This window comes from Anser brachyrhynchus (assembly GCF_964034855.1).
Source record: "Anser brachyrhynchus genome assembly, chromosome: 8".
NCBI classification, from domain to species: domain Eukaryota; kingdom Metazoa; phylum Chordata; class Aves; order Anseriformes; family Anatidae; genus Anser; species Anser brachyrhynchus.
In genome coordinates, this window is record NC_137702.1 from 22,126,893 (window position 1) to 22,154,775 (window position 27,883).

General features: G+C 54.3%; 2 protein-coding genes and 1 long non-coding RNA gene across 7 annotated transcripts; 1 reads left to right on the plus strand and 2 right to left on the minus strand.

The window, feature by feature from the left end:
- The first annotated feature begins 913 nt into the window (after window positions 1-913).
- Window positions 914-19,189, plus strand: RGSL1 (regulator of G protein signaling like 1). The gene is made up of 20 exons (XM_080602006.1): window positions 914-2,363; window positions 2,611-2,693; window positions 2,949-3,023; window positions 3,419-3,548; window positions 4,285-4,389; window positions 4,686-4,847; window positions 5,022-5,968; window positions 6,512-6,574; window positions 8,118-8,346; window positions 8,502-8,615; window positions 9,013-9,121; window positions 10,128-10,321; window positions 10,772-10,889; window positions 11,226-11,322; window positions 11,734-11,863; window positions 12,877-13,057; window positions 13,483-13,621; window positions 14,238-14,362; window positions 14,536-14,648; window positions 16,569-19,189. The coding sequence occupies exons 1-20, from the start codon at window positions 2,333-2,335 to the stop codon at window positions 16,691-16,693; spliced, it is 3,270 nt and encodes a 1,089-aa protein (XP_080458132.1). The 5' UTR covers window positions 914-2,332; the 3' UTR covers window positions 16,694-19,189.
- On the minus strand, window positions 9,148-14,411 carry LOC308198843. 2 transcript variants are annotated; one of them, XR_013954246.1, is made up of 7 exons: window positions 14,002-14,411; window positions 13,641-13,845; window positions 12,485-12,950; window positions 11,488-11,832; window positions 11,278-11,362; window positions 10,650-10,859; window positions 9,148-9,317 (listed from the first exon to the last, which is right to left on the minus strand). It is a non-coding gene; the product is annotated as an uncharacterized lncRNA (long non-coding RNA). The 2 variants fall into 2 exon arrangements; XR_013954247.1 differs by having other exon boundaries at window positions 13,641-14,411.
- RNASEL (ribonuclease L) lies at window positions 19,050-27,480 on the minus strand. Of its 4 annotated transcripts, none has more exons than XM_080601985.1 (8): window positions 27,377-27,480; window positions 24,863-25,989; window positions 22,884-24,426; window positions 22,410-22,498; window positions 21,805-21,995; window positions 21,592-21,700; window positions 20,707-20,828; window positions 19,050-19,944 (listed from the first exon to the last, which is right to left on the minus strand). In XM_080601985.1, exons 2-8 carry the CDS (start codon window positions 25,262-25,264, stop codon window positions 19,809-19,811), a joined length of 2,592 nt encoding a protein of 863 aa, XP_080458111.1. In that variant the 5' UTR covers window positions 25,265-25,989; window positions 27,377-27,480; the 3' UTR covers window positions 19,050-19,808. The 4 variants fall into 4 exon arrangements, with proteins under 4 accessions (XP_080458111.1, XP_080458109.1, XP_080458112.1 ...); XM_080601983.1 differs by having other exon boundaries at window positions 21,592-21,703; XM_080601986.1 differs by having other exon boundaries at window positions 21,592-21,703; window positions 24,859-25,989.
- Between the last annotated feature and the right edge of the window lie 403 nt (window positions 27,481-27,883).

Consider the following 27,883-nt stretch of genomic DNA (forward strand, 5'->3'; position numbering starts at 1 on the left):
GTTGCCCTGGGTCTATGGGGTGCTGCAGCACCCAAAGGGGAGCTTTGTGAGGCTGTGAGCCCACAGGGCAGCTCAGGCTGGTCCCACAGGCACCGAGGTCCTGGTGACCCCATGGCCAGGCAGCCTTGGACCTTGCCTCCGTAGCGAGCCATGCCAGCTTGTGCCGGGCAAGGACGAGAGCCCTGGCCACGTTCCCCTCTGCCAGCACAGGCGCATGAGGCTGCCCAGAGAGTGCTGGTGGAGGTGGCCTCAGGTCTGCCGAGGGTGGGCTGCTCCCCGGGGCGTAGCAGGGGCTGGGTGGGTCGGGAGTGAAGCCCTACTGACGTGGTTGGTGTTGCAACCCTGCCCTTATCTTTGTGCAAAGAGCACGGCCACCCCGAGCTGCTCCGTGAGGTCCCTTATAAATCAGGGCTCTCCTCACATCTTCCTTTTTCTTCTTCTTTTTTTCCTTTTTTTTTTTTTTTAATAGCCACACAGCTCAAGCGAATGCCTTTTGCAAGGCGCCGTTGCAATGAAACGGACAGAGCAGATGTGCCCACATGTGCAAATCCTCATCTGGCCCCGTCCTGCCACACCACTGTCTCATTTTAGGTAAAGACTTTATGGAAACGGTCCCATGCATTTCCGTGGTAACCGTGCCAACCTGGTCCTGCTCAGGGCCCCGGTCCTTTCTCGGCAGAAAGCAGCACGGCCCCGCTGGGGTCAGCTCAGAGCCAGGGCAGCGTGAGCAGAGCTCCGCCAGCCTCCGAGGGTCTCATTGGGCATTTGTTCAGTTACCAGCTGGAAAATACACATTTCTGACTGCTGCAACCTTTTCCCAAGGACTTTTGAGCCTGTCATGTGTGACAGCCGTGCCAGCTCATCCTTAACCGCCCCTTGTCTCTTGGGCTTAGCAGCACCGATGCTTACGAATTTGTGATGGATGCTGCTCCTCTCCAGGGTCTCCTGAAAATCCTTCACGCAGCTTTTCCCGACACCGCTCTCCCCCGTGCTCACCTGCCAGAACAAACAGACACTGCTCACGGCTCACCCTTCCCCACATCATTTTGGGGAGGGCTGGGTTTCACCGTAACACTTGGCTGATGTGTCCCTGCGGCCCCCCAGCCCTGACCGAAGGAAGGGGATGGTGCCTCCCTAGGGGGCTGCGCTCGGAGCTGTCACCTCCCCAGGGGACACGCGTGCGGGGACGGTCTGGGTGCGATCTCTTAACGTGTTTTCCCCATTCTCCATCGTGTCCCTCCTGGCTTGGTATGGCCCCCCTTATCCTGCCTGCACAGGGTTGTGGAGCAACGCACAAAGCGGCGAGCTCACTCGCTCAGGATGGCGGTGTCCCCAGGGTCCCCAAGCGCCAGCCCCACAAGTATCCAGCCCCACAAGTAACCAGCGGTGCCCCGTGCCCCAGGCTGAGGGCGGTGGGACACTGCAAGCCCCCTGCCCTCCCCGTGGCCGCGGGGCCGTGTCCCCACTGGGCACAGTGCCGCATTCCTGGTGTGGCAGCGCCACCTGGTGAGGTGGCCCCGCCGCCGGGGAGCTGCCCCCGGGGGCTGCGCTCAGCCTGGGGGACAGCAAGGGGAGGTGGCCGGGGGGGGCCGCCAAAGTCCCCCCGCTCCCTCCGGGGGTTTGCCCACCGCCACCTGCTCCTGCTGACCTGCCGGGACCAGGTGGTCTTCCAGAGTGCCACCTCAGTGCTTTTTTCGTTTTCCTCGTCCTTGGAGGGGGCTCCAAAATTGGGGGTCTGAGGCCCAAGCCCACCGACGCCGGACGGCTGACGAGGAACCCAGGGTTGCTCCGTCCAACATGACCATAGCGGGGTCTCCTACGAAGTGTCAGGCACCACCCGGGCACGGGAACGGGTACCCGAGCGGGGAGAGGGGAAGGACATCATTTTGGGATTGCCCCAGTGCATTGGCAGGGCTGGCACCCAGAAACGCCACGTGTCCCTGGGGGACAGCAAAGCCTGAGCTGTGGGGCTGTGCCAAGGGCCTTGTGGTCCCCAGGAGCACCGCGTGTCCCCGAGGGTCAGCGCTGGGACGAGCGTGTCACAGGCAGCGTGGCGCTCTGGAACGCGTCCCCGGGATACAGCAACATGACGGCCACCGGTGAGTGACCTTGGCTGGAGGCTTCGGGCCCGCCAAGCACACCCTGAAGGGGACAACACGGGAGGGAAAAGCAGCAGCCCTTAGCCTGGGTCCTCCCCGGGACACAGCTGTGCCCTCACGCAGGTGGTGCCTGCCCTCCCCTCACACCCAGATCTTTCAGAAAGAAGCAAAACCTCTCAGGACAGGGGACTGCTGATGCTGCCTGCTAGTTTGAAGGAAATGCCACGGCGTTCATGCCCAGCCTCCCCAAACCACAAACCCTTGGTATGTAGGAAGAGGCCACTCAAGTTTTCCAGGCCCCCCGTGCGGCTGAACTGAGTGCTTTCCGACTGCCCTGTGTCGACAGCCCACAGCACAAGGGCACAGGGGGACCCCAGTGCACAAGTCCCACCCAATATCACATTTTTCTGAGAGCTGTTCTGGCCCAGCTCTTCCCTCTTCTCATCTGTTGGTTCCCATCCATCTTTCGGCAGCACAAAGCCCACACAACTTTCTCTTCTCCCCCCTGCAGCAACCATAGCCTCTACGGACATGGGGCTGCTGCTGAGAGATGAAGTCTTTGTCGACTTTTTCAACACGTTTCTGAATCTTCCTGTAAGTCTGCTCCTCACCCTAAAGGCCGGGGCCTTTCTGAGCCTTTCTCAGGTGAACTTTTGGGTTCTGTGTTAGAAAAATTGGGACGACGCCATACTTCGGTTGTCAAGCCAGGGAAAGCTGAGGACTTCAGCTCAGAGGAGATGGAGACAGAGGGATGAAGAGGAAGATGGTGCCTTCTCTGCAGTGGGGACGGGCTCTGGGCTCCCCCACCACCCTGCATCCCTTCCAGCTCTCCCCTTCCTTTCCATGCAGGTGTTTGGCCAGACGCCCCTTTACACCAGCAGCACGGGGCAGTGGGACCTCTGGCCAGAGCTGCCCAGCCACCTGGTGAGAAAACATCCCCTGTGAGGAGAGGGGAGGGTGAGGAGGAGGGAGGAAGGGCGCCGGGCGGGGAAGGAGATGGTTCCTCATTGCCGAGGCTGTTGTTCATGCAGCCGGGGGGGTGATTTCAAACCAGGCTTCACTTGGCTTCTGAGCCCCGGGAGGAGCATAAGCCATGGAAAGTCAGGGCTCTGGGAAAGCAGGCAGGGGGAAAGGGGGTGAGGCAGCAGGGATGCGGGCAGGGGCTGCAGCACAAGCATCGCCCTTCCTCCTCCACGCGGGGATGGCTCGCACTGCTCTCTGGCAAACCCCATAGCACGGGCCCCTTACTCACCCCAATTCCCCCGCACGAGCCGGCTCCTCGCTCCCAGCCTGATCCTCTCCTGGGGGCTGCGCTGCAGGATGCCAGCCCCCCGGCTTTGCTGGCCTGGCTGGCGAAGCACCGCCTGCCTCACTTCTGCAGATCCAGCCTCTGCCTCCACCTCGTCCTCTGCCAGAAGCTCCTGGGTTTCGTGCGGTCGGAGGAAGCAGGTGAGTCATTGTGGCAGGCACGGGGAAAGGGAGCGGGTCTTCCTCTTGCCCGGTGCCTGCTGAGCACGGCACTGGGTTGGAAAGGCAATGCACGCCCCATTTTTGGGGTCACAGCAAATCCCAGGCAGGATTTCCATAAAACAAATGAGGTTTCACCCCTCAGCCGTGCTCCTGTTTGTACAGGCTCGCTGCCTCCGTGGGGCTGAGCTGGAATAGCTGCTTAGCAGCAGCTGCAGGGTTTGTAAAAGCAGTGCGTGGGTGAAGCCGGGCTGGAGAGCAGCTTTAGATCCAGGAAAGGGGTCCTGGCATTTTGGGTTTGCTGCTGTGCAGGATGCACAGAGTTCTCGCACCGTTTTGGGTTATGTGCCTCATTCAGGGCATCCTACACTGGGAAAATCATAAAATCGTAGAATCATGCAGGTCGGAAAAGACACTAAAGATCAAACGCAACCATCAGCCTGGCCTACCAAGTCCCACCACTAACCCATATCCCTTAGTACCACAAAATACCCCGCAAACCTACAAAATAACCTGTTAGCTTATGCCCTGGTCTGTCCCGACAGCACCAAGAGTGAACTGTGCTCGGTTTGCCCCCATATGACCCCCCCCAGACCAGCAACATCGTGAGGCACGGCCACTGGGAAGAACGCTATGGCAGCTGGGATGCAGGCTTTCATTTCAGAAAAAAAAGCGATTTATCAAGGCTCCTGTGCTCTGCTCTCTCTCTCTCCGACAGAGAAACTGCTGAACTGGCGGAGCGCGGACCGGTGGCTGCTGGAGAAGTGCATCAGCGGCAGCCAGGGCATGTGGCGCTTCCGAGCCTCCACGCAGGGAACGGCAGGTGGGCACGGGGTGCTGCCCGGCCCCTCCGCAGCCCACCACGGGCGTGCTGCCCTGCAGGGCACCGGCACAGAGCCTGGGGCGTGGGTGAGCACCGGTGGGACGCGAGATCCTGCTCTGGGAGATGAGGCAGCAGCAGAGCCCAGCTTGCACAGCCCTGGATCTTCTCCACGATTTCGTCTCACTTTATCCAGGGCATCTTCCCAGCTTTCTCTTAAGTCATGGGCTGCTTTGCTCGCCAGCAGGCTCCCAGAGTAATACCAAGCCCTTCACGTCAGTCTCTTGTCTGATCCATAGGGGAGGAATTGACCAACTTCTGGCTCAGCACCGAAAGGCTACTGGGGCTCGACGAGTCGGACGCAGCACAGCAGGACCTCTACCTGTCCCTGCTCCACAGGCTGAAAGCCACCCACCTGCGCGAAGGCTCCAGCGTCCTCACCCTCTGCGGCACCCTCGCTGGTAAGGACAGGAGCTGGTGACAAATGGTGACCTTCCAGGGGGGTGGCCTGTTCCTGGCTGCTCCCAGGTGGAGATGGGATGCCAAGAGCAGCTGTGCTTGGCTGGGCATCTCCCCTGGCACCGCCAGGTCTGGATGGAGCTGCCCCTTCATCGTCATCCCCTTCATCATTTCAGGGTCATCACGCAAAGTCAGGCACGTCGGGTCCATCGGCACCCAGAGGGAAATGCTACTCAAGATGCAGCAACGGGCCCTGTTTATAATTCAGAGTTACTGGCTCCCTAAATTCTTCATCCAGTGCAAGATGGGTATGGAAGAAGAGAAGTCGTGTTGGCCTCTGCTGCAGGAATACCGGGAGCGGTTGGCGCAGGGCACCATGCAGGATCCCCTGGGCATTTCGGACGATCTCTTCACAATGCACATTACAAAGAGCCAGGCCTCGTCAAGGCCCTACTGCAGCAAGAAGGCCAAAGAGGAGATCTGGGCTCTTGTCAAGGAGGGAAGAGACACCCGAGAAGCGAAGACAAGCTTTCAGACACAACCAGAGAGGCAGCCAGGGCCAGCTGGGAGCGTGAAGGGATCGCAGCCGGGTAAAGAGGCTTTGGGACTGGGTCCTGCAAACGCTGCCTTTGGGGGCGAAGGAGGAGCAACCTCTCCCAAAAGACCTAGACCCAAGGCAGAGCTGGCCTTCCGTCTGGAGGACCTCTGTGAAGAGAAAGTCCTCTCTAGCCTGCGTTCCTCCTCTGCACCTCTCGCCAAGCTGCCGACCCCAAAAAGGCGGGCCAAGACCCTGCGCTTCCTCCCCTGGGCCCTCAGCGCGGACAGCTGTGCAGGACGGCCCTTCAGGGACTTCTTGAAGTGCCAGGGACAGACCACAGAGACTCGTCTCCTGGACCTGTGGCACGACCTGGAGGAATTTCTGCCTGTGGTGCTGGACCCCAGCAGAGAAAACAGTTTCTTCCTGCGCCATCTGATCGCGGACAGGATACGCAAGACCTACCTGGAGGAGAGCGCCGTCCAGCAGCTTCCCCTGGCGGCGAGGACCCTGCAGGGCCTGCGGGACCACCTGGCTTCTGGGGAGTTCACCCCCTGGATATTCAGAGCCCAGAAAGAGATTTGCAAGGTACAGGGCAGCAGCGGTCGGGTGGGGAGGTACCGCTGGCCTTTACAGCCTGGGCTGGTGCGAGGACTGCGGGCATGTTTAGAAAGAGAGGTATTTGGAAAATGAAGATGAAGAGAGACCAGGGAGGACAGAACTTACGGTCACAAGTCGGCTTGTGCTGGAAGCAGTGACCGAGACGTGTCAGGCCAGCGGAGAGGAGCATTCCCATGGGTTTTCGTGCCGAGGAGCAGAGGCAAGCAGTCATTTAGCAGCTGGTGACCTCGGCTAGATGCACGTGCCACAGGGATCACGGGACAGCGGCTGGCCCTTTGCATCTGAGTCACTGCTTCCAGCACAACAGGATTAAAGCACATTTTTAAAGCACATTTACAACCCAAGCACTTCTGGGCAATGTCTGAGCAGCCCAAGGGGCCAGCCCCTGCGTGCAGCCCCCAGCAAAGCTGTTCCGGGCATCTCGGTGGGGTGTAACCTGCCCATGGGGGTGCCAGTTTCTGGTGGGAAACATGAGCACCAGCTGAGGCAGCCACCTCTGCTCCTCCCCAGGTCCTCTGCATCTTCTATGAGAAATTTCTGGCTGATGACGACAAGACCTTCCTCCAGTTTATGGTAAGGGGGATGCACGGGGATCATGTGCATCCTCAAGGGGTGTGCAAGCACCATTTGGGATGGAAAAAGGTGGTGAGAGGGAGGAGAGAAGCCCAGTGTTAGCTGCAGTCGTCCAGCAGCAGCCCACAGGTCAGCCTCTGAGCCACGACCCAGCCCAGAAGCAGGGAGAGATTTAAAAGCGATCGTCCAGGGCAGGCACGGGTGAAGCCAGCAGCAAGTTGTGCAAAACACTTCTGGGAATTAATTCTCCCCCTTTTTTCCTGGTTCACAACAAATACTGCTATTAATCTGACTCATGGGCAGCCACAAATGTGTACGTCCCTGTTCCAGCATGAGCGGTGCCTGGCCAGCATGCTGGGGAAGAGGGCGTACAGCCTTTTGGCCTCTGATTCAACCGCACTCAAGTTTTCCACATGTTTCTTTCCACTGTGTAAAGCCATGCTTTAAGAAAGCAGAGTCACACGAGCACTCATATTCCCAGCAGCAGAAATCCCATGTTTCTCAATGCCTTCCACCAGGAAGCTTTGCAGAGAGAAACTTCAGAGCATCCTGCCTGTTTGGGTCCCTTGCACAACCCACACAGGCAATTCTGCTTACCACAACTAATGTCTTCGGTCTGACCACTAGGATTTTCCCCAGATTGCAATGTAAATTCATCAGCTGGTCCCAGAAATGATTAGGACAGGCTGCCAGGGGCAGTGCCCCAAAGACCTGGCTCACAGAGATGTCAGCACCGCAGTCAGCAAGAGCCGAGCTCTTATGGAGCAGTAGGTTGGCAGCTGTCAGCTCCTGACCCTGCTCATTAAATGCTCTTGGTTGTAACTTAATTAGCTGCCCAGGTTTCTAAGCATCCCTTGTCGGGGAAATTACCTCTCAGAGCACACGCCTGGCTCGGGAGTGCAATTAGCCCTTCAGCAGGTTCCGAGGCCTTGCTCTCCGCAGGCACCATCCCCTAAGCCAAACTCATCCCGGCCCTCACGGCACTGATGTCAGAGGAGCTGCTCGGGAGCTTGGCGGGGTTATTTTTGGTGCTTGCTCTCAGCAGCATGCAACTCGGTCAGCAGACAGCCTGTCTGGCCCTGCTGCTCGGCCAGTCGTGCAGGCTGGTGGGGAGCCAAAACCTGCAGAAGGGTCTCAGCGGGATAGTGGGAGGCACTCCTGGGACACCGGCCAGAGCCAGTCCCAGGACAGCAGCCAGCAGAAAAGGCACATGAGCTTACCTGTCTGCCCGTGACACCTCCAGAGCTGTTTTCGGCCCTCCTGGCTGGTTGTTGACCCCTTTAGGAAAGCTGCTGCCTTTGGCTGCCAAGCCATTGCCAGGGTGAGCTGAGGGACCTGCCGCACTGTCCCAGCTCTGGCCGCAGAGCCAGCTTTAGGAACAGGATGGACAGGTCCCAGGCTGATGCTGAGCTTTGTGCTCACATAGATTTCTTCCCGAGATCTAACTTGGATAGGTTTGTACCCCCAGAAATGTGCAGCTGGCCCGCTGGGTGCAGCTCCTCCGACGGGGTGTAAGGGATGCTCTGTGCTCTTCTTGCTGCAGTCTCCGCAGAGCGATGTCCCAGCACCCGAGGTGCAAGGACATGCTGTCAGGAAAGAGCAATGTTTCCTCCTGTCTGAGCGGATAAACGAATCCTTGAAGCTGAGCCAGGCCTTGCATGGCACGAGGAACTTGGAAGGCCTCTCCTCCGAGCACTGGCGAGCCTTGGCCACTCAGCACCTCCAGCAAGGGGGCTCCATCCAGGCAGAGATGGATCTGGTGAGCGCGGCCGGTAAGAAACGCAGCATCCCAGGGAGAGCATGGGAACGGGACAGAGAAGGGGAAAGGCAAGGCAAGGAGCGGTCACAACTCAGCACTCGGTACGTGCTGAGGGGCTGACCCAGCCTGCAGGAGCGAACCCCGGATCTGTCCCCTCTTCTCTGCCAGATGCAGACTCACAGAAGATGACATCAAAGGAGCCGGCCGCTCAGAAAGCCCAGCTCGCTGTGGATAGCCCAAGCAAGGATAATGAGATTTTGTCTCCCAAAAGCCCACCGCTTGGTGAGTCCAGTACGAGCAGACTAGAAGCAGGGCAAGCTCCCAGTTAGTGCTCCCTTAGGGTACCGGAGGAGCAGGGACCTTCCCTGTTTGCATCCCAGCATCAGGAAAACATCTCCAGAAGGAGAGAGAGGTGTCACCCCCATGAAAGGCATGCCTTTGGGGGTGTTAATCCAGGCTGGGAACACTTCTCTGAAGCAGATGCTGAGGAGATCAAACCATGTGAGGGCAAAGGCTCCTACAGCATGCAGTGTCCCCAGGCTGGGCTCACCATGCAGCTATCATCAGGGTGGACCTGGAGGCAGCCTGGGCTTCTCCGGGTTCCCCCGCCCTAAGGACAGCTGTGAGCAGGCTCCAGCGGTCACCCGAGGATGGAGCCAACACTGTTCTGTTCCCACAGCCGCTGAGCTCGAGAACAAAAAGAAGAGGACTGCTCCCGGGAGAAAAACCAAATCGAGTGCCACAAAGGTCACCTCTGTCATGGTAGAGAAGCCAACTAAAAGACCCAGGTAGGCACTTCGCAGCACAAGGCTTTGCTATATATTTTTATTTTTTCTTTTGCTATTTACAGTCTTTAAGGAAACAGGGCTTTTCCCACTGCTTTCCCGTAGTGTCTCCGTAGTGTCCCAGTAATCTCCTGGATTTGTCATTGGGCTTACTCAGATATAAACATGGGTGGCCCGTGGGTCTGAAGTGTAGAGTGACCTAGACAGAGGGAAAGAAATATCTTTTTTTCTCTCCCAGCCCCATAATCTGAATTTATTCCTCACGTCTTGTGCACTTTGACCTCAGTTGCTCCCTGGCACACCACCTGCACTACAGCTAGGCAGCTCTCAGACCCCAAACCGGCGCTTAAAATCACCGTGACCACACTTAAATCTGTCCTCACTGACTGTGAGGATGTCCGTGTGGAGTCCGACCCCCCTGGGAGTTCTCCAGACAAGAGCCCTGACAGCTCCACATCAGGATATAAATGTTAACCAGGACACGACTAGGAGCAGCTCTTATTATTTATTTTGAAAGTCAGTCTCAGGAGCCACATTTAGACAACAAACATATTTGACCCAGTCCAACAACCTTCAAATAAGGGCTTGCTAACCTTGTAAAGGACCCAAATCCCAGTCTGCTCCCAGCTGTGGTTTTTCCAAAGTTCTGCGCAATCTCTTCAATGATACCTAGGGGAGCACAACCTCCTCCTCCTCCCACCAGTCCTTCTGGGTGTCCCATCCTTACCTGCCTCCCTCCCCTGGCGTCTGCAGAGCTGTCCTACTCCACTTGCAGGTTCTGAGGTCTCTGGCAGAGACCTGAAGTCCTGCCTCCTCCTTATCTCCTTAGAAAAAGCCTCCTCTTCAGGCTGAAACCAAGTCCTTTCCTGGCCCATCTGCTTCACAGCCCCCCAGCACCACTGACCCATGTGTTTACAGCTCTTTAGGTGCCTCTGGTTGGAGAAGCAGGCTATTTTCCAGGTGGGAAGCAGCACAGAGGTCACATCTCCTGGTATCTCCTCCGCTGCAGGCACTTTGTGAAGGTGCTGCACAACCCTGCCCACCTGCACTACTTCAGGCAGTTCCTCGAGGAGCGCAACGCAGATGAACCTCTGCGTTTCTGGATGGCCATGGAGAAGCTAGTCGCAGAGCCCAATGCCAAGACGAAGAGCGCCCTCATTAGCAGCATTGTCAGAAATTATTTCCACGGTGACATCCCAGCTGGTAGGCACCATCCCACCCTGCACTTTACTCCAGCCATGATGAAGGCTTCTTTTCCCTGACCTAGTTGCAGATTTTAGATCCTCTTGCAGGGGCTTGCCAATCCTCCTTTCCCTGCCCAGTGTTTGCTGAGGTCTTCCACCGCCACGTATTTCTAGGAAGGTGCTCTACTTCTGTGGCAGGATCTCCTGGCCAAGACCTGCAACCTGCAGTTCCTGCGGTGGCAGAAATAGCCCTTCCCTACCTCATCTCCTTCAAATGCTCTTGGAGTCCCAGTTTCACTCCCAAAATATGCAATTAGCACAGCATAGAAAGGAAAAGAGATGAGTACCAGAGTCTGGGGCAGGCAGAGACGGGACAGGGTGCCACTTGCAGATGTGAGGGTAGGAAGAGCTGTCGCGGTGGCTCAGGGATGGCTGCTAGCAGCAGGTAATGACTGTGTGTCTCTTCCAGAGGAACAGTTGGACTGCCACTCTTCTATCATCAAAGAAATCAGGGAGGCTGAAGTAGTCACACCCTTCATGTTGATGACAGCCCAGGTCTTTGTCCAGAAAGCAATGGAAAAACGATGGTGAGAACCGGGCTCAGGCTGACTCCTAGCTCCAGTAGTTACACATGGGAATGCCAGGTGACAGACAGCAACTGCTACAAACCTACTGCCCTATGGGCTGACAACGTGTGCATCCAAATCCCAGCCAGGCCCTCACCCCAGCAAAACTGCCATTGCAGCTGCCGAGGCGCTTCCAGCCCCCCATCCCTTTCTCCATCCTCCTCCAGGAGCAGGATTCCTGCGGGATCCCAACCACGGGGCCATCCCCTCTCAGCTGCTCCCTATCCCATCCACTAAACCACTGCCCTGCTCGTGCATCTGGCCACCTCTGATGCTCTCTGATCTCCCATCTGGCAGGTTTAAGGAGTACCAGGATCTGTTTCCCCCGAGTGACACACCCAAGTCTAACCTTCGTTTGCGGCACGGGATGGGGAACTTCACGACAGACAGCCTGGTAAGGAAAGAGCCTCCCTGCTGGCAGGCTGGGGTGTTGTCTAGGAAAGAAAGAGGGGAGATACTGTGGGTCAAGAGGTGCTTAAATAAATGGAGTGAAGGGGGTCAGAATTGGGGCACTCCTGGAGGATTGCAAAAAGCAAACAAGATAAAGCCTTGTTCTTACAAGGTCTGGAGTCCTGCTCCGTGCAGAATTCACCAGATTTAGTCAGGAGTGGCTAAGCAATTCACACTACCACCCCAGGAAAACACAGAAATGCCAAAAAATAAAAAGCAAAGATGATGAATCCCACGGCCAAGCCTGGGCTCTGGTGCTCCAGCAGGTCTCTGTCTGGGAGCAAACCCCACAGCCAGGGGCTGGCTCCCCAGGACCGTGCCACCAGCTGAGCCGGGCTGTGCCGCATCTCTGCAGAGGTGGGCCTGGTTCGCCATCCACGACATCGTCAAGAGCATCTGCAAGTTCCATCGGGAGATGAACAACAACAAGTGCCGCATGGAGTTTGAGAGTTTTCTGCGGAAGGAAAGAGAAAATGAGGAGGAAAGTAAGGCTGGAGTCCTGCCGCCCCGCTCCTCTCTCCCCAGGACAGTCCCAGCTTTAGGGGAGGTAAATGGAGGAAGCCTGTGGCTCCTCAACCAACCCCATGTGCTGAACTCCAGGTGGTCTCTGCTGGAGGTATTTAGAGAGCTGGTGATGCAGGTGTTTCAGGATGCCAAATATTGTGCGCAGAAATCTTGGGTGATGAGGCACAGAACTCTGCACAAGCAACACAGACGTTTACATACTCATGCCATGGCTGGTCTTCTGGTGCCTAGTCTCCACCTGCTGCCCCTTGGTTCTCTGCTAAGCCCGTGCAATAATTATGGTGAATCACTCTCAAAGCAGCAAAGTAAAGGCAACAGTTTGCAGGCCTTCCACAAAAGCAGGAGGCACTAAAAGAAGCTAAGGTGAGATAGGCCAAAAATACACAAAAGGAAGTGATTTTCCATGCATCAGGGAGCTGACCTACAAAGGGCAGAGCCAGATCAGCTTCAGGAGGAGACTGGAAAAGCCGGTAGCAATCACTGAAATTGCTGGATATACAGGAAGCCCACCTAGATCAGGAAACAAAAAGCATCTGGAAGTTGGGGAATATTGTACATTGGGGAAATAACAGATATTTTACCTTTCTTTCTCCCTCATAATCCACTTGTGACCTCTGTCGGAGACAGGATAACGGCTAGGCAGACTTTGACCTAACCTACTGTGGCCATCCCCTATGAAAACAATGAACAAAAGCACCCCGTGAGTGCAAGGAGGAGGATAGATGGATGGAGGAGGTCAGTGAGCTAAGGGAAAAGCACACTAGGTGGATCTGAATTCCCTGGGGAGCCCTACAGGCTGCAGGAAGGCTGTAGTCCACATAGGTTGAAAGGCCCTCAAGCAAATTCCTCGCACGCAAGAAAAGCAAGCAAAGGTTAGGGGAGGGAGCCAGGTATAGCTCAGCATCAGATGCCCAGCCGGCCTCAAACCAGCGCTGGGAGAAGCAGGACCCAACCATCTCGTCCCCTCTCCCAGACCTGCCCGCCACCTCGATGCACAGCAGCAGCACCGTGAGCATGTTACGCTCCCACGCCGTCTCCAGCAGCTCCCTGCAGGACAAGGACATGGCTCTGGTGAAACGCCAGCTCTTTAACAACCAGCTCATTACCGTCAACTTCCTCGTCGATGACCTCCGCTTTTATCTGGAGATCGACAGGTAAGTGCCCTTTCCTCGGGCACTCAGGTGCCAGCAGTCTGCCTTGGCTCAGGCCCAGGCCCAGGCCCAGGCCCTCCCTGAGGGTGGTGCCCGTCCCTCGGTAAGGGACAAAGCCTTCCCTCAGTAAGGGACAAAGCCACCCACAGCTTCTTCACACACCGGGGGGCTCTTCTGCCACCCCAAAACCCCCTCAGCACCTCTGTGCCAGACCAGGATCTGGACACCACACTGCAGCATGAGATGACCAAAGCCTGTTCACTGCCTACAGTGAGCCTGCTGGTGGTTACCCACCCTGTTCAACTGTCCCACACCTCTTAGATATTTTTTTTTTTTGTGGCCCAGTAAATACATAGCCAAGCAGGAACATGCCTGCCTAGTATCAAGGCACTTGTCTCAGAGCAACACCTGCAGGCGTGCTTTTGCAGGTTTTCCAGGCTGGCTGATTCGGCCGAAGCTTTGGCAGCCCGTGACATGCGCTCAGAAAAGGAAGTCGCCTTTCTCAAAAGGAAAGCTGCCATCATCAGCAAGCTCTTCCTGAACTCCGACATCCCCCCCAAATTGCGGGTAAGGTGCTGGCACCCACCTGGGAAACCTGGAGGGGCTGCTGGCTGAGCATTGCTCAAGACCATCACATTGCAGCCGTGAGGGAAGAAACCAGACAGGGGTTGGGTCTGCTCCAGCCAAGCATGCTCTGAACCTTCAGGACATGCTCTGGAGCTTGGGGAGCTCCGCATGGGCTCCATGGGAGCTGATCTGTCACCAGACCCACGCTAGCACTTGACCCATACCTGTTAAGAACAAGCACAAGGGCATGGAGATGGTGAAATCCCCTTCCTGCTGGAGAGGCAATGGGACTGAAGCACCAGGATGGGTGCTACAGTCCAAATCAGTCCTTTCAGTCTCCACAGGTCAAAGTCACCACTATCCCTCCACAATGCACCCACCTCTTCCCCTAGAGTAGCTGCGGCTCTGCCCATCTTCCCTTTGGAAAGCACAGTCTTTTTCAAAAAAATCCAGGGGGGATCCAGCCCCTATATTCAGGACAGTCAGCCAGGACTTCAGTAGCATCTCTTCTTAGAGACAGCTGAAATGCCAGGGGGTTTAGGGAGAGGGATGTGCCACCAGGAGTGCTACAAACCTACAGACTGCTCTGGCTAAGCACGGTCTCTTCCGTGGCCAGGTGAACATCTCTGAAGATGACAGAGACCTAATCTGGAGCCTGTCTTCCAAGGGGTTGCTGAACCGCCTCCTCTACCACAGGGCCAAGGTCACCCTCCTCCCCATCCTGATACACTTCTGGAAAAGGTACCTGTCCCCTCCCTCCGAGGTGGCAGAGGCTGTACGGGTGCCAGCCTCTTTCTCCAGCCACCTGGCTCCTCTGGCACAAAGAAAACACAGACGAGACCCTCCCCAGGAGCTCAGCTGTAGACATCTGCTTGGGGGGTTTGATGTCCCTGACTCGAGAGATTCTCACACAGGTTCTGCAACTGGAAGGTGATGAAGAGTTTTCGGATCTCCACAGTGGAGAGGGAGCCAGCCTCGTTGCCCAGTATAAAAGCCTGTTCCGAAGTATCTGACATCTACAATCCAAGTAAGATGAGTGCCTGTCCCCCTGCTCCACGTTTGCCCTGTCTCACTGTCCCAACACAGCCAGCTGACCAAGGCTGGGCTACACCAGCACCCTGTGGTGTGCTCTGCTGCTTCACCCAGCTTCAAGGACTACATGGAGCAGACCTTGTTAAAACCATTCCTTCCACTCAAATCCAGTCAAAATCACCCAGTGGATTTTTTAGAAATTTCTTTGAGGATTAGAGAAGCGGGGGCAGAGAGTTCATAAGCAAAGAGCTGTTGCATAAGTCTTGGTTTTTGAAGGAAATAAGTTAAAAATACCCCATATACACACTAAAACAGAAATTAAAGCAACTAATCCTTGGGTTACAAGTCAGATGTGAGCAGGAAAAAGAAAAGAGACTGCCCAGAACTGTGCAGGCAAGCACCAGGCTTAGTGGCATTACAAGGAGGATGCTTTGAACATCGGGAATGGAGAAAAGGTTTCATGAGGATGCGAGGTGACACTCACTAGGATATCTCTAGGGAAAAAAATTCTTTTCCCCTCATCCACTTATTTAGTTTCAATATACTAAACACTAAACTGTGAAAAACACAAAGAAAGCGCTGTTAAGTGCTGTCACTCTGCCTGACAGCCTGGCTCCTTGACTGAATATTCATTTGGAAATTGTCTAATTGATTTTTGATTAGAGGGGAAACCAAAATAGGCACGTACTAATCTTGCTTTGACGGCCGAGTGGGTGTCAGCAACGCAGCGTTCTGCTCCCGGTAATTTATCACTGTCAAGTTCTGGTTAAAATCAGCACGGCTGGAGGTTTTTTGATGCGAACAGGCAGGTGCTTGAGCTACAGCTCAGCAGCCGAGCCGGGGTTGCAGACCCTGTGCTGCTGCCTTCCTCCCTCGCTGCACCTTCCCAGCCATGTCTGCTAGCTCGGACCTCAGGGTTTTGTACCTCGCTTCAGACCCTTGCTGTGGTCTCCCTGCTGAGGTGCACAGCCAGCTGTTGACCCAGGAGGGAGGCTAAGGCAAGCCAGAAATCGTATTATTCCTGAGACAACTTCCCCACTTACCATCCAGGCTAGTGAACAGAGTTACCCCTGCCTTCCCCACCGTGCTCCCGGGGCCTTCTCAAACAGAGCTGCAAAACCTTGTTGCTGCTGACCTCCCAAAGACAGGGACCAAACCTAACCCATCACAGGCACGGTCTCTGCTAGCAGCAAGCCAGAAGCAGCATGTTGCACAGGAGCTGCCTGCTGTGTCAGCTGGGGAAAAAGCAAGTGTTTGCCAAGGTCTCCATGAAAGCGAAGGGGACACGCTGACATTGACCCTACAAGGAACATCCTCAGTGCAACTCTTCCCCCCAGCCACAGCTCCCTGTAGTGCCTGCCTCTTTGCAGGGTTGAATATCATGGGGACAGATGTGCCTTCTCAGCTCTGTGTCATTTCTCCTGCCCTATCCCCCATTCAGCCCGGTGGGGTAGGGATGGACACTGGCACACCCCGGTGCAGGGCTGAAGCTGTCCCAGCTCCAGCTGCTGATGAGGAGCAAAGCAAAGTGACACACAACCCCCAGAGAGCTGCTGCTTCTGACTGTGCTCATGCCTTTGCCACCTTCTGCTCGGGACATTTTCTGCACCTCATCGCACTTTCATCAACAAACTTTATCTAACGATTTGCTTTGCTGACCTTCACAGCGTGCTTTTCTGCTGGGAAAAATTGGGTGTGCTGCCTTAAAATTGCTAAGCAAGATACCCGCAATCCCCTGGAGAGCCCTCCTGTCGCCGACGTCTCGCTTTTTCATATTTTGGTTATTACTTTGCTGTGCAGACAGAGGGTGCTGGGCGGGCAGCCTGTCGCCAGGCGTCACTGCGGCTCTGCCCTCGGGCTCTGCACAAGCCCGGTGGGACTCCAAGGGGACACTTCTCTTCTCCCTCCTCCCCAGGCAATCACGTTGTCATCGTGTTCACGCTCCTGGGAGGGATCCGCATCCTGCTGCCACAGTCCCAGAAGAAAAAGGAGCTGCAAAAGGAGCTGCTGGAGGAGCAGAGGGGTGAGCTGGTGCCGTGAGGGTTCCTGCTCCCAACAGCAGCTCCAGCTGCTGGGGTGAGAGCCCAGCTTTAGGGCTCCCCGCGTCAGCCACGATGGGGAGTTTGTGCCTGTTGCTTTTCTCAGATTCAGAGAAGAACCACGAGAAACATCTCCCACCCAGCAAGTCTGTAGGGCTACCTGCAGGGCAGGTAGGTGGCTGCAGGGGCAGCCCACCCCCCAGCCCCCAGTAGCGCCAAGGATGGGGTCCAAGAGCAAGGAGGCATTTCCCTCCCTCGCTGCCCTCCCCGAGCTTGTGCCGCAGGTGCCAGCAGCTCCACCTGAAGTGGCTGCTGCTGCCCCTGGACGGGCTGTTTCCAGCCCCAGCTCTCTGCAATCTCTCCCAGTAACACACACACAGTCTCCAGTTGCTGAATGTCCCCGTGCCCTAAGCACAGCCCCGTTCACACCATTCACCCACACATCCGTCAGCAGCAGCCGCCGATGCAGAGCTTCTCCCTTCTGCACAGGCTCAGGGGGAAGGACAGATACCCCAGCACCCTGTCCACGCTGAGCAGGGCAGGGAGGTGCTCCAAGGAAGCTGAGCAGCGAGGACACGCCACGTAGGCTGCACTTAATCTGCAATAAGACCAAAAAAAAATAAAGAAACCGACAGCATCCTCCAGCCTGCCTGATAACACAACACCGGTGGTGGCTTGCAGGGACGTGCCACAAGGCGCATTGCCACCTGAGGAGACACCCATGCCACACAGCAGCCTCCTTCCCCTTGTTTATCTTTAAAAAACCGCGTTGCCCATGGCTGAGACCCAGTAGCTAAATAAATCACGTCAGGTGTCCAGCAGGACAACAATTTGGTGTCTTCCCCAAGAAATGTGGGAGGTACATTTTGCTGGAGGGGCTCAGCTGTCCCCAGGGTGGTGAGGTGGTGCCTGTCTTGCCAGAGCCTGTCCCCCCCCACCCCCCCCAAGTCAGCTCATGCCTGATTTGGGATTTTGGCTTTTTCATTATTATTTTAATCAATATCCAGTGCACCTATTTTTCCCAAGCACTAAGCAAACCCTACTGAACACCTGCACTTTCCTGCCTGACGGGAAGGAAGAGTGGCTCTGCCGTGCCACCAGGAAGCTGCAAAATTCCCCAGCGTACTTTGGACATGATTTCATTGAAGAATAGCCCAGGACCTTTAGCACGCCTTGCCTCGCCTCTCGCAGCTCCCACCCCTGCAAGCTCTGCCATGTAACTTGAAATCTATTTTTAGCTATGCTTTAACCCTCAAAACCTAGAAGGCTGCATCCTGGCAACAGCAGAGGTGTATTTAAGGCAGGAGATAGCATTTCCTATTTGTCCATTATGATTATCAACACTTGGCTTCTGCAGAATCAAACAAGCCAACCCAAAGTCCAACATTTCTGTAAGTGAGGAGCTTCCCGTTGCCAGCTGCAAAACCAGCCAGCTCCTCAAAACTTGATTCTGCAACTTGGTTTCACCCCAAGCCTCCAGCCCCAAAGCTAGCTGCGTTTTCACGTGCCTTGCACTAGTACTTCAGCCCTAAAGGCACTGTCCCTGTAGCGTGATCCCAGCTGAACCCCGTCCCCAGAAGGATTCACGGATGTGGGGCCTCTGGTTTAGGCATCCTGGAGTGCTCTCCGCTTCCAGGGAGGGCTTTTCACAGCCTTTCAGAGCTACCAAGTCACAGGCCTTTGGTACCACGGCAGGGTGATGCAAGAGGGCACAAAGGTTGCGGCAGCCTGGAAACGTGGAATTTTTATAGGACACTGTAGGAGCCCAGCCCATGGCCTCACCTCATGCACCCTGCTCCCAGAGGGCTGAGCCCCAGGCACACATCTCTAGGTGTCCTCCTGCTTCCTGGCCATGAGAAAGATGGGGAGATGAAAGAAACAGAGCAGGGAAGATAGGGGAAAAAAATCAAGACAGTGGCAAGAGGAACCAGCATGGGCCAGAGCGCATTTTCCAGGACACACACACACAAAGTGCACAGCAGCCTGCAGTCAGGCTCACACACAGCCCTGCCTGCTGGTTTGCAGCTGCATAAAAATATACGCACACACAGCTAAAGGGATGCAGAGCTCCGTGAGGCATTCTGACAGCCACTTGCTTGTCAACGGGGCAGGTCAAACACATCCACTCTGAGTTCTGCACACACGTAAGCACTGAGGCTCATCTTTGCACATCTGCTCATCCATGAGATCCTCACCCTCGCTCCACAGGAGTAAAACAAAGTAAAAAAAAAAAATCCACTATCCAGCCCATTTCACAAGGAACTGTACACTTCCAAGGAGAGGAAGCCTTCAGCACCCAGCAGAGCTCTGGACTGCCTTCCTCTCTCAGGTAGAGATGGGGACCTCATTCATAAATGTGTAGGAAACATTTTTCCAAATTTATTCCCAGTTTGGTTCTGCATAGACTAATAGAAAGAACAATAATCACTTAAAAAAAAAAACACTAAAAATCCTTTCAACAGCTGGAAAACATTTCCATAAGCAACATATAATAATTGTGCAGCCCCGTGAGAACTGCTGGCAGAGAAACAAACAAGCCTTTGGGCCATCACGATGCCACCAGGCTCCAGAAATGGGTCTGTGCTGCTCAGCCCCAGTAGCAGAGCTCCAGGCTGCTGCGTATGAACAGCAGGGCCGGGCACCAACAGCATCTCTGCTTCTGGCCGCTGTGTTCAAGGAGTGGAAGGAGGGAATTCACGTCTCGACAGGGGTACACGGGTGGCTCATAAGTGCCATCTGTAGAGCTCCCTGCTAGGAAACTCCTTCATCAGAGTCCCTGGTTGGCAATGCTTGGGCTCTTCTCCTGCCTCTTGCATGGATTGGGAATATGGGGTCTGTCCCAAATCTCCTTGCTGTCTGTAAGAATCAGGGAGGTGGGGACAGGCAGTCACGGGGGACCTGGGCTGGCACTCAGCCTGGCTCTTTGCCCAAGCCCTTGTCCTTACACCAACCACTTTTCCCAAAGCACCTTTAATTTCTCCATGCTCTGTACCTGCATGTGCTCTCTCCCATCTCTTTACCCAATTTCTTCAACTCTTTTTTTCGGCTGAAGAAATAGGGAATAAAAGGAGGCAGAGCAAGTGGGGATTAGCCATGGGATGTGAGGCAACAGCCTCCTACAGAGGAGGGTCCTGAATGTCTACGAAGTGGCTGTATTCGGGATGCCGGCGTAAACAGTTGTAGACATAAATGGTCAGTGCTGGAAAATGCTTCAGGAAATACTCAGCATAGTCTCCTGTTATTTCATCAATCCTGAAACAGAACAAAAATGAAGTTTTTAGAGCACACCCAGGGAGTCCAGGATGCCCTGGTTCCTCCCTTGCATAGAAAAAGCCATTCCAGAGGCTGATAAAGCAGGAAGATTTCCTACAAATCCTTGGGCTGTAACTTTTCCCTTCCCCAAGTTCCGGGCTCCATCTTTTTGCCACTTCTCCAGCACCTCTAGTGCCTAATTCCACCTGCACCTTCACAGAAAAGAAGTGGTGGCCAATGGCCTCAGTGAAACCACGGCTCGGGGTTAACACCACCACGCCACGGGGACCGCCGACCACAGAGGTAAGATGCCCGTGACTGCAGAGGGTTGGAGAGTCAGGACCTCCTAGCAGGACCTCCTGACCCATTCAGAGCACCTCAGCCCAGTGACCATCAGCCCTTTGAAAACAGCAGCGAGGTAGACAAGGAGGCTTCTCAAAGGTGAGATATAAAGATACAGTCCCTCATCACTGAACAAGTCTGGGAGTCAGATTTTGTTTCAAAACCTCAAGTCTAGTCCCGTGAGCAAACTTCACTCTTACCCTCAGGAGGGGCGTTCTGAGGACTGATCGGGCTGCTAGCTGCCAGGACACAATCTCTCCCACACCACTGCTAGAGGAGACAGACTGTCTAACAAATTGTGTTTTGAGGGACTTCTCCCACATCCTGGCTACATTTTGCTCTCAAAATGACCAACTCTCGCAGATTCCTAGGTGTCCCCAACAACACAGCTGTGGCGGGCAAAAAGGTGGAAACATCTACCTCTTTTTGGGGTGTTCATCCAGGTTTCTGATGAACCTCAGAAGGTCTGTGATGCTGTTTTTATAATAGAATTTTTTTCCATAACTGGATTCTTCCATGTTACGCAGAACCTCTGGATGAATCTGAAAAAAGCTGACAGGTTATTCCCTACCTTTCCCCACCATGGAAGTAGCACGCACGCCTCCACTTATCACAGCTGCTGCCTTCCTGCAGAGGCATCATCTTGCGTGGATAAGTCTTGCGACACTTCAAAGTAGGTTTGCCAGCATGAGCAGAAGACTTCACTCCACAGGACACGCACCGTGCAAACCCCTGACTCTGCAAAGGGCTTCCTCTCCTGCCTTGCCAATGCAGGACGTTATATTAGGACTGCCAACATGGCATGGCAGATTTCCATGCACGTCTGGAGGATGGGACCATTGAGGGACACTCAGGCTGCCCTGCTGAACCACACCTGCCAGATCTCACACTATGCACAACGCCTTTCCAGGATGCTATCTGCAAAACCAGGCCCGATTTCACTGCTTTTGACCCAAAGCAAACGCTTTTGCCAGAAACTTGCTGGCAACAAGGGCCAGAGGTTCCTGTCTTAGGGGTCACCAATAAGTACCCTTGAAGGTTTGCCCTTAAACCACCATCCCCAACTACGAGGACGGATGCCTTACATTTGTATAGGAGTGCACTGTATGAACACCACCACTTATTTTGATCTGGGAAGTCAAAGGGTCTGTGCAGACACTGCACCTCTATATTCTGTGGTTGTATCTGCGTGGGGCTAGCTTTTCCTCCTTATGGATGTCAGACAGAGCCTGTGAAATGCTCAGGGAAAGCTTCTGCTGGATAGCTAGCACAAGCCTCACATCGATCCAAAGAGAAGATGCTTACCTGCTCAGTCCAGCACGGGTAAGGACTGCAAGTATTAAGAGCTTTAAAAGGACCTTCATTCCTTTGTTGATCCTTGATTTTATTCCAGATACTCTTCAGGAGGTTGAACCTGCTGTGGAACAAGAAGCTTTGTTAGCTGCATCAGAACATCGCTGTCTCCAGCACCACAGGCAAATCCCATACCAAGAACGTTCCTTTACTCCTAGGACTTACGTCTGTTTGCTCCAGAAGTAGGGGTGTTTGCTCAGACCCTCCCATCCCTGGTCATCGTGAGAGTCCAGGCGCTCTATAAGGTCCAGAGCCTCCTCGTAATCTGGGGAATCTGCATCCAAATCCTCGATACTGACTTCACAAAGGGGTTTCCTACCCCCTGCTAAGACATACTGCACGAGCCTGCTGAGGTCCTGCAAGGAAACACATCACTGCTGACACCCAAGACGCATGAAGCTTCTTACCAAAGGGAAGAAGTGGGAGCAATGTTTCTAAATGAGCAGAATACACGTGTAGACACGCACCTATAGGCATGCACAAGTACACAAACACAGACGGGAACCCTGAAGCTGTGTGCACAAAGACAGAGGGGTCAGGCACTGTAATCCTGCTCCCGAGGTGTCTGGGGGGGTCCCAGCACCAGCCACAGCCTTGCATCCTAATCACTGCCATTCTCACATGGGGTTTGCTCTTCTATGGGCTTGCCCAAAAAACAATGAGTCTTCTAGCTGAGGATGCACAAAGGCTTCCACTAGGATTCTCAGTGAAAGAAGATATCAGAAGTAGCCAAAATTTGAAAGCATATATTGATTTGGAGTTACCATTACCTCTAAGTCTGAGCTTATAAGTTCCTTTTTGCCTTCAATCAACTCTCTGTTGTTATCAAAATCCGCCAAGTAAATTTTGCCAGCTAAATCTGAGGAAATAAGAGAAAATATCAACAAGTGATGGCAGAGAACCTTAATGCAAGTTTGTCACCGCGTTCTGGATGGGGCCCTTCTTTAGAAGACATCCGTGGAAAGACTTGCTGTGAGTTGAGCTACCCACAAAGCCCTGGCAAGGCAGGCAGATCTAATGAGGCATGTCAAGCTGATCTATTCACTCCCCCAGGACTGTCAGGCAGCCCACCTGTACTTACCCAAAGAGAACAAATGCCACAGACATCCCGTTCTGCATAAAGATACCTGCACTGGTGTTTCATACCTGACCTGGGGCAGGGGGTGTTAGAGAGCTACGAGGCACCTTCTCTAAACTGTAGGCAACAGGAAAGCAAAACAAAAACAGTGAGAACACAAAACAACCTATCAAGAAGTTGCTGGGATGCAGAGCCCGGTGAGCAAACCCAAGGGAGTGCAGCTCTCTCACTGCCTGGAAGATCATCTTCAGGATGCCCTTGTAATCCTTTTCATCTTCTGGATCCTGCAGATGTTCTTCAAGGTTTTTCTCCCAGAGAGGGAAGCACAAGTACATGTAGCCTCTTTCCTTCTCAAACTGGAAGAGCTTCAGTAGATGTTCGCAGCCACCACACTGGTCGAGGAATTCCTTCTCTTCGCTACCCTCTGCACTGAGGAGTATTCTTACTGCCACTTCTGTCCCACCATGGAGCCCCAGGTAGATGCCACCCTGGGAGGTGCTCTGAATTCTCTGACGGACATACTGAAATACCTTTAGTTTGCCAATCATGGGCCGATATATTCTATGAAGGCTTTGCAGCTGGCTCCTCCAGCGTTTGCTCTTTGGCTCCCAGTTTTTGTAGCTTGCTGGGACATACTTGGCATTGTACTTGCGAAGAAGACGTTGCATTTTATTAGCATAGTTCCTATTTGCAATAGCAATAAGTTCCCCAATGTTAGTCCTTGCTCCTTTTTCACACAACATCTCTGCAATGTCATAATCATTTTTTTCCACAGCCACCATCAGTGCTGTTTTGCCGTCCTCATCTGCATCATCGATATTTATTTCATCCTTGTCCAAGAAAGCTTTCACCAAACACGGGTTCTGCATTTCAACAGCTAGGATGAGGGCAGTTTTCCCACTTTCATCTTTGCATCTGACATTAACACCACAGTCCAGCAGAAAATGGACTATAGAGATAGCCTCAGATGTTTTCCTGTCTTGGACCTTGAGTGCATGGATCAAGGCATTTCTGTCTTCATTGTCACAAATGTTCAGATCAGCCCCCATCTCTTGGACAAGAGTTTTTACAATTGAGAAGTGGCCCCTCCGACAGGCATCCATCAGCGCGGTCCTACCCCCTTTGTTCAGTTTCTTCTTCTCCTCACTGGTTACCCTCCTCATATTCACGTCTGCCCCTTTGCTGTGCAGGTATCTCAGGGCTTCCTCGTGTCCGTGCCAAGCAGCCTCCATGAAAGCTGTGAAGCCGTTGTCGTCACGATCATTGATATCAACCCCATAACCAGAAAGAAGCTCCAGGATTTCCACGCTTCCCACAATCGCTGCCGCAATAAAGGCGGTGGCACCGTTGTCCTTCCTGGCGTGTGGACACGCGCCCCTGTCCAGCAGGAGCTGGACCAGGTCCTTGTCCCCAGCCTGCGCGGCGCTCTGCAGCGGTGTCCAGCCGTTGCCCGCTTTGGAGTTCACGTCTGCCCCTTCCTCCAGCAGCTCAAGCACCTTTTCTCTTTCAAAGTTTCTCAGGGCAGCGTTTAGCTCGGAGGCGAGGCCACCTGCAGCCTCCGTGCTGGGCGAGGTGGCTGCCTCCTGCGCCCCGGGGCAGGCTCGCTGTGGGTTACCCGGTGTTTCGGTGGTGTTTTCGGGAGGAGAACACAGCAGGCAGGCAGAAACCGGCATTTGCATACGCGACATGCAGGACCGTGCGTAACATATCTAAACAAATCAGAAAAGGGGCAGAGCAGCTTTAACTAAGAAGCGTAAATTCACAGTACTGTAACCCTCGGGAAAGGCAGACATCTTGTTTTCGCATAGTTTCATCTCCCCTCCTCCCCCAAACCACAAAGCAGCAAACGAACACCGTATTTCGCGGATTTAGTTACTCCTGAGAAACACAGTGCATCTAACTCTCGTGCCTTTTGCTGCATGCAGACGAACGAATCTTTGCTTTCAGAGGACCCAAAGCACCCCGCTCTCTCCTTGAAGCTGGGGGGTCCACGAGGCAGAGCTGGGTGTGGGCAGGAGCAAAGGAGAAGGCACGAGGGCTCTCCAGAGCACAGCAGATGGCACCGGGCTGGAAAAGCAGCACAGCATCCCCCCGGCACGGCCAGGGGCTGCAGACAGCAGGGGACACACGGATGCTCTCACCTACCGCGGACCACCGCCAGCACAGAGAACCTGCAAGAACTGGAGAGGGAAAGGGGTGGCGGCGAAGGCGTCCGAGGCGGAGGTTTACGTTTGTTCTGCCCCTTTCTCTGCGTCTACTTCCTCCACCAAGAGGCAGAGCTGCAGACACCCTGCCCAAGGAAGCACAAAGGTCTGGTCCCCTCCCACTGGCCTGCAGCCAGGCACGGCTGACACGCAAAGTCACACAGCCCTGCCTGCCGTCACCCAGGGCCACCGACCCCAGCAGGAGGGGACAGGGACCCCTGCCCTGCTGCAAACCCAGCGGCAGCTTAAAGCAACTCCGAAGCCAGGGAGCAGCTTTGCCCAGCAGCACTGCAAGCACAATTTCTCCTCCCACCGTACAGAGCAGTGCCTGGGAGCATTTCATCCACTTGTGGGGAGGGCTGGGGTTTTTTGGGGGGGAGGGAAGGGGTGTTTGGGGACATTTCAGCACAGGAGAGAGGCTTGCAAACCCTCTCTCAGCAGCGTTTCAGAAGCAGAAAGCACAGAGATGTTAAATGCACCAATACAGGTCTTTGGTCGAAGCTTTTCCACACCTTTTGGTAAATCCATCCTGATGGCCAAACCAGCCGAGCTCCTGGGTCTCGCCCAGACAATCACCGTGCCCCAGCTCCGTACCCGGGCTGTGCTGGAAGCAGGCAGCTGCCCCCTGCATCCTTTTGGTGCCTCTCACCCCAGCATCACCTTTTGTATTTTCCTCCTCTCCTACAACAGCCCCCAAGATAGCCTGCCGGAGACCGAGCACAGCTTCTTCTCCTCTTCCCCTAAGGGAACACTGAATTTTAGGTGACTATGGACAACTGTCGTGGCCCTGTTTTTCACAGGCAGTATGCCAGCAGATGGGTGCATTGCAAGGATTGTGAGGCCAGCTGTCCAGCGATGACACCGCCCTCTCCAACCAGAGCAGAGTTTGGGCTCTTGTCCAGTGACTTTGTTGGGTTCCCAGTATGCCAGTGGGTTTTGTTGCCGAAGATCGTCATTTTCGATGTCTTTCGTGTAGCTGCAGTGGTAATTTAAGGCTCAGAACCACCTTCTGAAGAGCCACCTTTGGCTCGTAGCGGGGATGTGTTGCAGTCCTTTGACCCATGCAACCTGTGATTAAAAAATCCAGGTGACAATACATAACACCAACACCACCTAAGTAGAAAAAAAAAAAGTTCCCATCAGGAAGCTGATTTAAAGTAGCTCCCTGTCTTATGGTGGAAGGATGGAAGGCAGCCAGTTCTGACAGACATGCCATCAGAAATGGCTCCCAAAAAATAAACCTGTAAATACGACTGCAGGCAAGGCAGAAGAACAGACTCAGGATGCCTTCCAGACAAACAGCTTTGTGGTGACCGCACCGCAAACGCTGTGCTGTGCAGCACGACAGTAGTTAGGGTAGCATTAACGAAAATGAGAAGCCAAATTAAGGACAGGGAAGCCTCTCGCTTGAGGGATGACCGTGATCAGCCAAGGGACAGGAAGAGTGACGGCCACCAAATTCAAAGGAGCTGCTGCTCTCCCCTGCTGTGATTTACCTTCTCCCTCTGGTCTCGGGGAAGGAAAACATTGCAAAAGTCACACCGCCACAGCAGGCCGTGTCCCAGTACCCTGCAGCCCATCACTACAGGGCTTTTCCCACCTTTTGCTGCAGCTGGGCCAGCACAAAGCCAGAAGCAAGGTGCTTGCAGGCATCAGGCAGAATTGCTGTGCATCTGTACTCCAGCAAAGCAGGGCTTCCCCAGAGCAAAGCATGGTTTTCCCCAGGTTTTTTTTTCCCCAGCAAAGCTGGGTTTCCCCATCTCTCCTCCCTGATCCAAATTGCTTTTGCGCAACAATAAGTTTAAGTGCAACTGGGCAATTTTTGGGGAATAGAAAGGTCTCAGAGGCTTTTTAAAGCATAGAAGCTTTTGCAGAGTGCTTGCTTACCCCCTGCAAGACAGGGGCTCAGGAGATGACCCTCCTCATCCTCCGTGCTGATGGATATTCACCCATGTCACAACCCTCCCTTGAGGCAGCATCCACGCACTGGCTACCGCCCACAAAACCATGAGCTGAAACATGACAATAAAAACTGCCTGCCAAAGTTAAAATAATTTTTAAAAGAAACTATGAATAGTAGGATGGGGTTTTTTTTGTTCATGTTCCTTGTGCTTGCTTCCTTATTATATTTCTAAATGGGAACATCCCGGGGCTTATATACTTGGCCACGCTGCTGGGGCTTGCTAGAACACAGCCCTGGAAAATAGCCTGCAGAAGGATGCGACCCAAGCCCTTGTGGGGGCAGCTAGGAACACAGGAGCATTGACCAAGGTTCATTTTGCAGTGGAGCGTTGTTACACTTTTCACCTGCATTTGCTGGCCTTTTGGGCTGCTGCTCAACCCTGACCAGCGCAAAAAGAGCAGCACATCCATCAGCAAGAGCGGACTCAAAAAGATGTAAGGGCAACATCCAGGTGTGCAGAGACCCCACCAAGCAGGGCACCATCCCCAGTACCTGGGCAAGAAGAGCAGGGCAGCTCCTCAAAAGGCATCCAAGATCACCCAAAAAGATGTCACAGCAGCAGCCATGCAACTACCTGAGTTTAAATGCATTTTCCCAGCTGGAGGTGGTTCCCAGCAGCGCTTCTCGCAGCTGTTTCTCATCCCGTGCCCTTCCCCGCAGGTTGTGCCCAGATTACAGCACATCAGAGCTGGCTTGGAGCACGGGGTTGCAGAGCTCAGCTGTGTGCTCAGCACCCCTGCAATGCCAGGAAGCAGCAATACTGCCTTTCACTTTGTATCATGAGGCACTGTGGGGGCAGGAATCCTTGCACGCAGCAGGGCAGGGTTGGAAACCTTGGCATTTAGTTGTGCATGTATGGGGACGGGAGGTAAGCCGTAAGGAAACCCATCACATGGGATTTTGGGAGCTTTAGGAGAAGGCAGCAGGCTGGGAATTAGTGCAGTGCAGCTGCTCCCTCCCCATCAGCTGGCGCAGAGGCTGGCAAAGCACTGCGACACA

What these genes read in the sequence shown, in the direction of transcription:
- RGSL1 (XM_080602006.1), top strand. Translation starts at nt 2,333, where the DNA reads ATGCCCAGCCTCCCCAAACCACAAACCCTTG. An exon ending in ACACGTTTCTGAATCTTCCT is followed by an intron (nt 2,694 to 2,948) that starts GTAAGTCTGCTC and finishes CTTTCCATGCAG; the next exon opens with GTGTTTGGCCAGACGCCCCT. An exon ending in AAGAGAAAATGAGGAGGAAA is followed by an intron (nt 11,864 to 12,876) that starts GTAAGGCTGGAG and finishes CCCCTCTCCCAG; the next exon opens with ACCTGCCCGCCACCTCGATG.
- RNASEL (XM_080601983.1), bottom strand. Translation starts at nt 25,264, where the DNA reads ATGAAATGCTCCCAGGCACTGCTCTGTACGGTGGGAGGAGAAATTGTG. An exon ending in TTATAAGCTCAGACTTAGAG is followed by an intron (nt 21,996 to 22,409) that starts GTAATGGTAACT and finishes GTTTCCTTGCAG; the next exon opens with GACCTCAGCAGGCTCGTGCA. An exon ending in GATGAACACCCCAAAAAGAG is followed by an intron (nt 19,945 to 20,706) that starts GTAGATGTTTCC and finishes GTTCTGTTTCAG; the next exon opens with GATTGATGAAATAACAGGAG.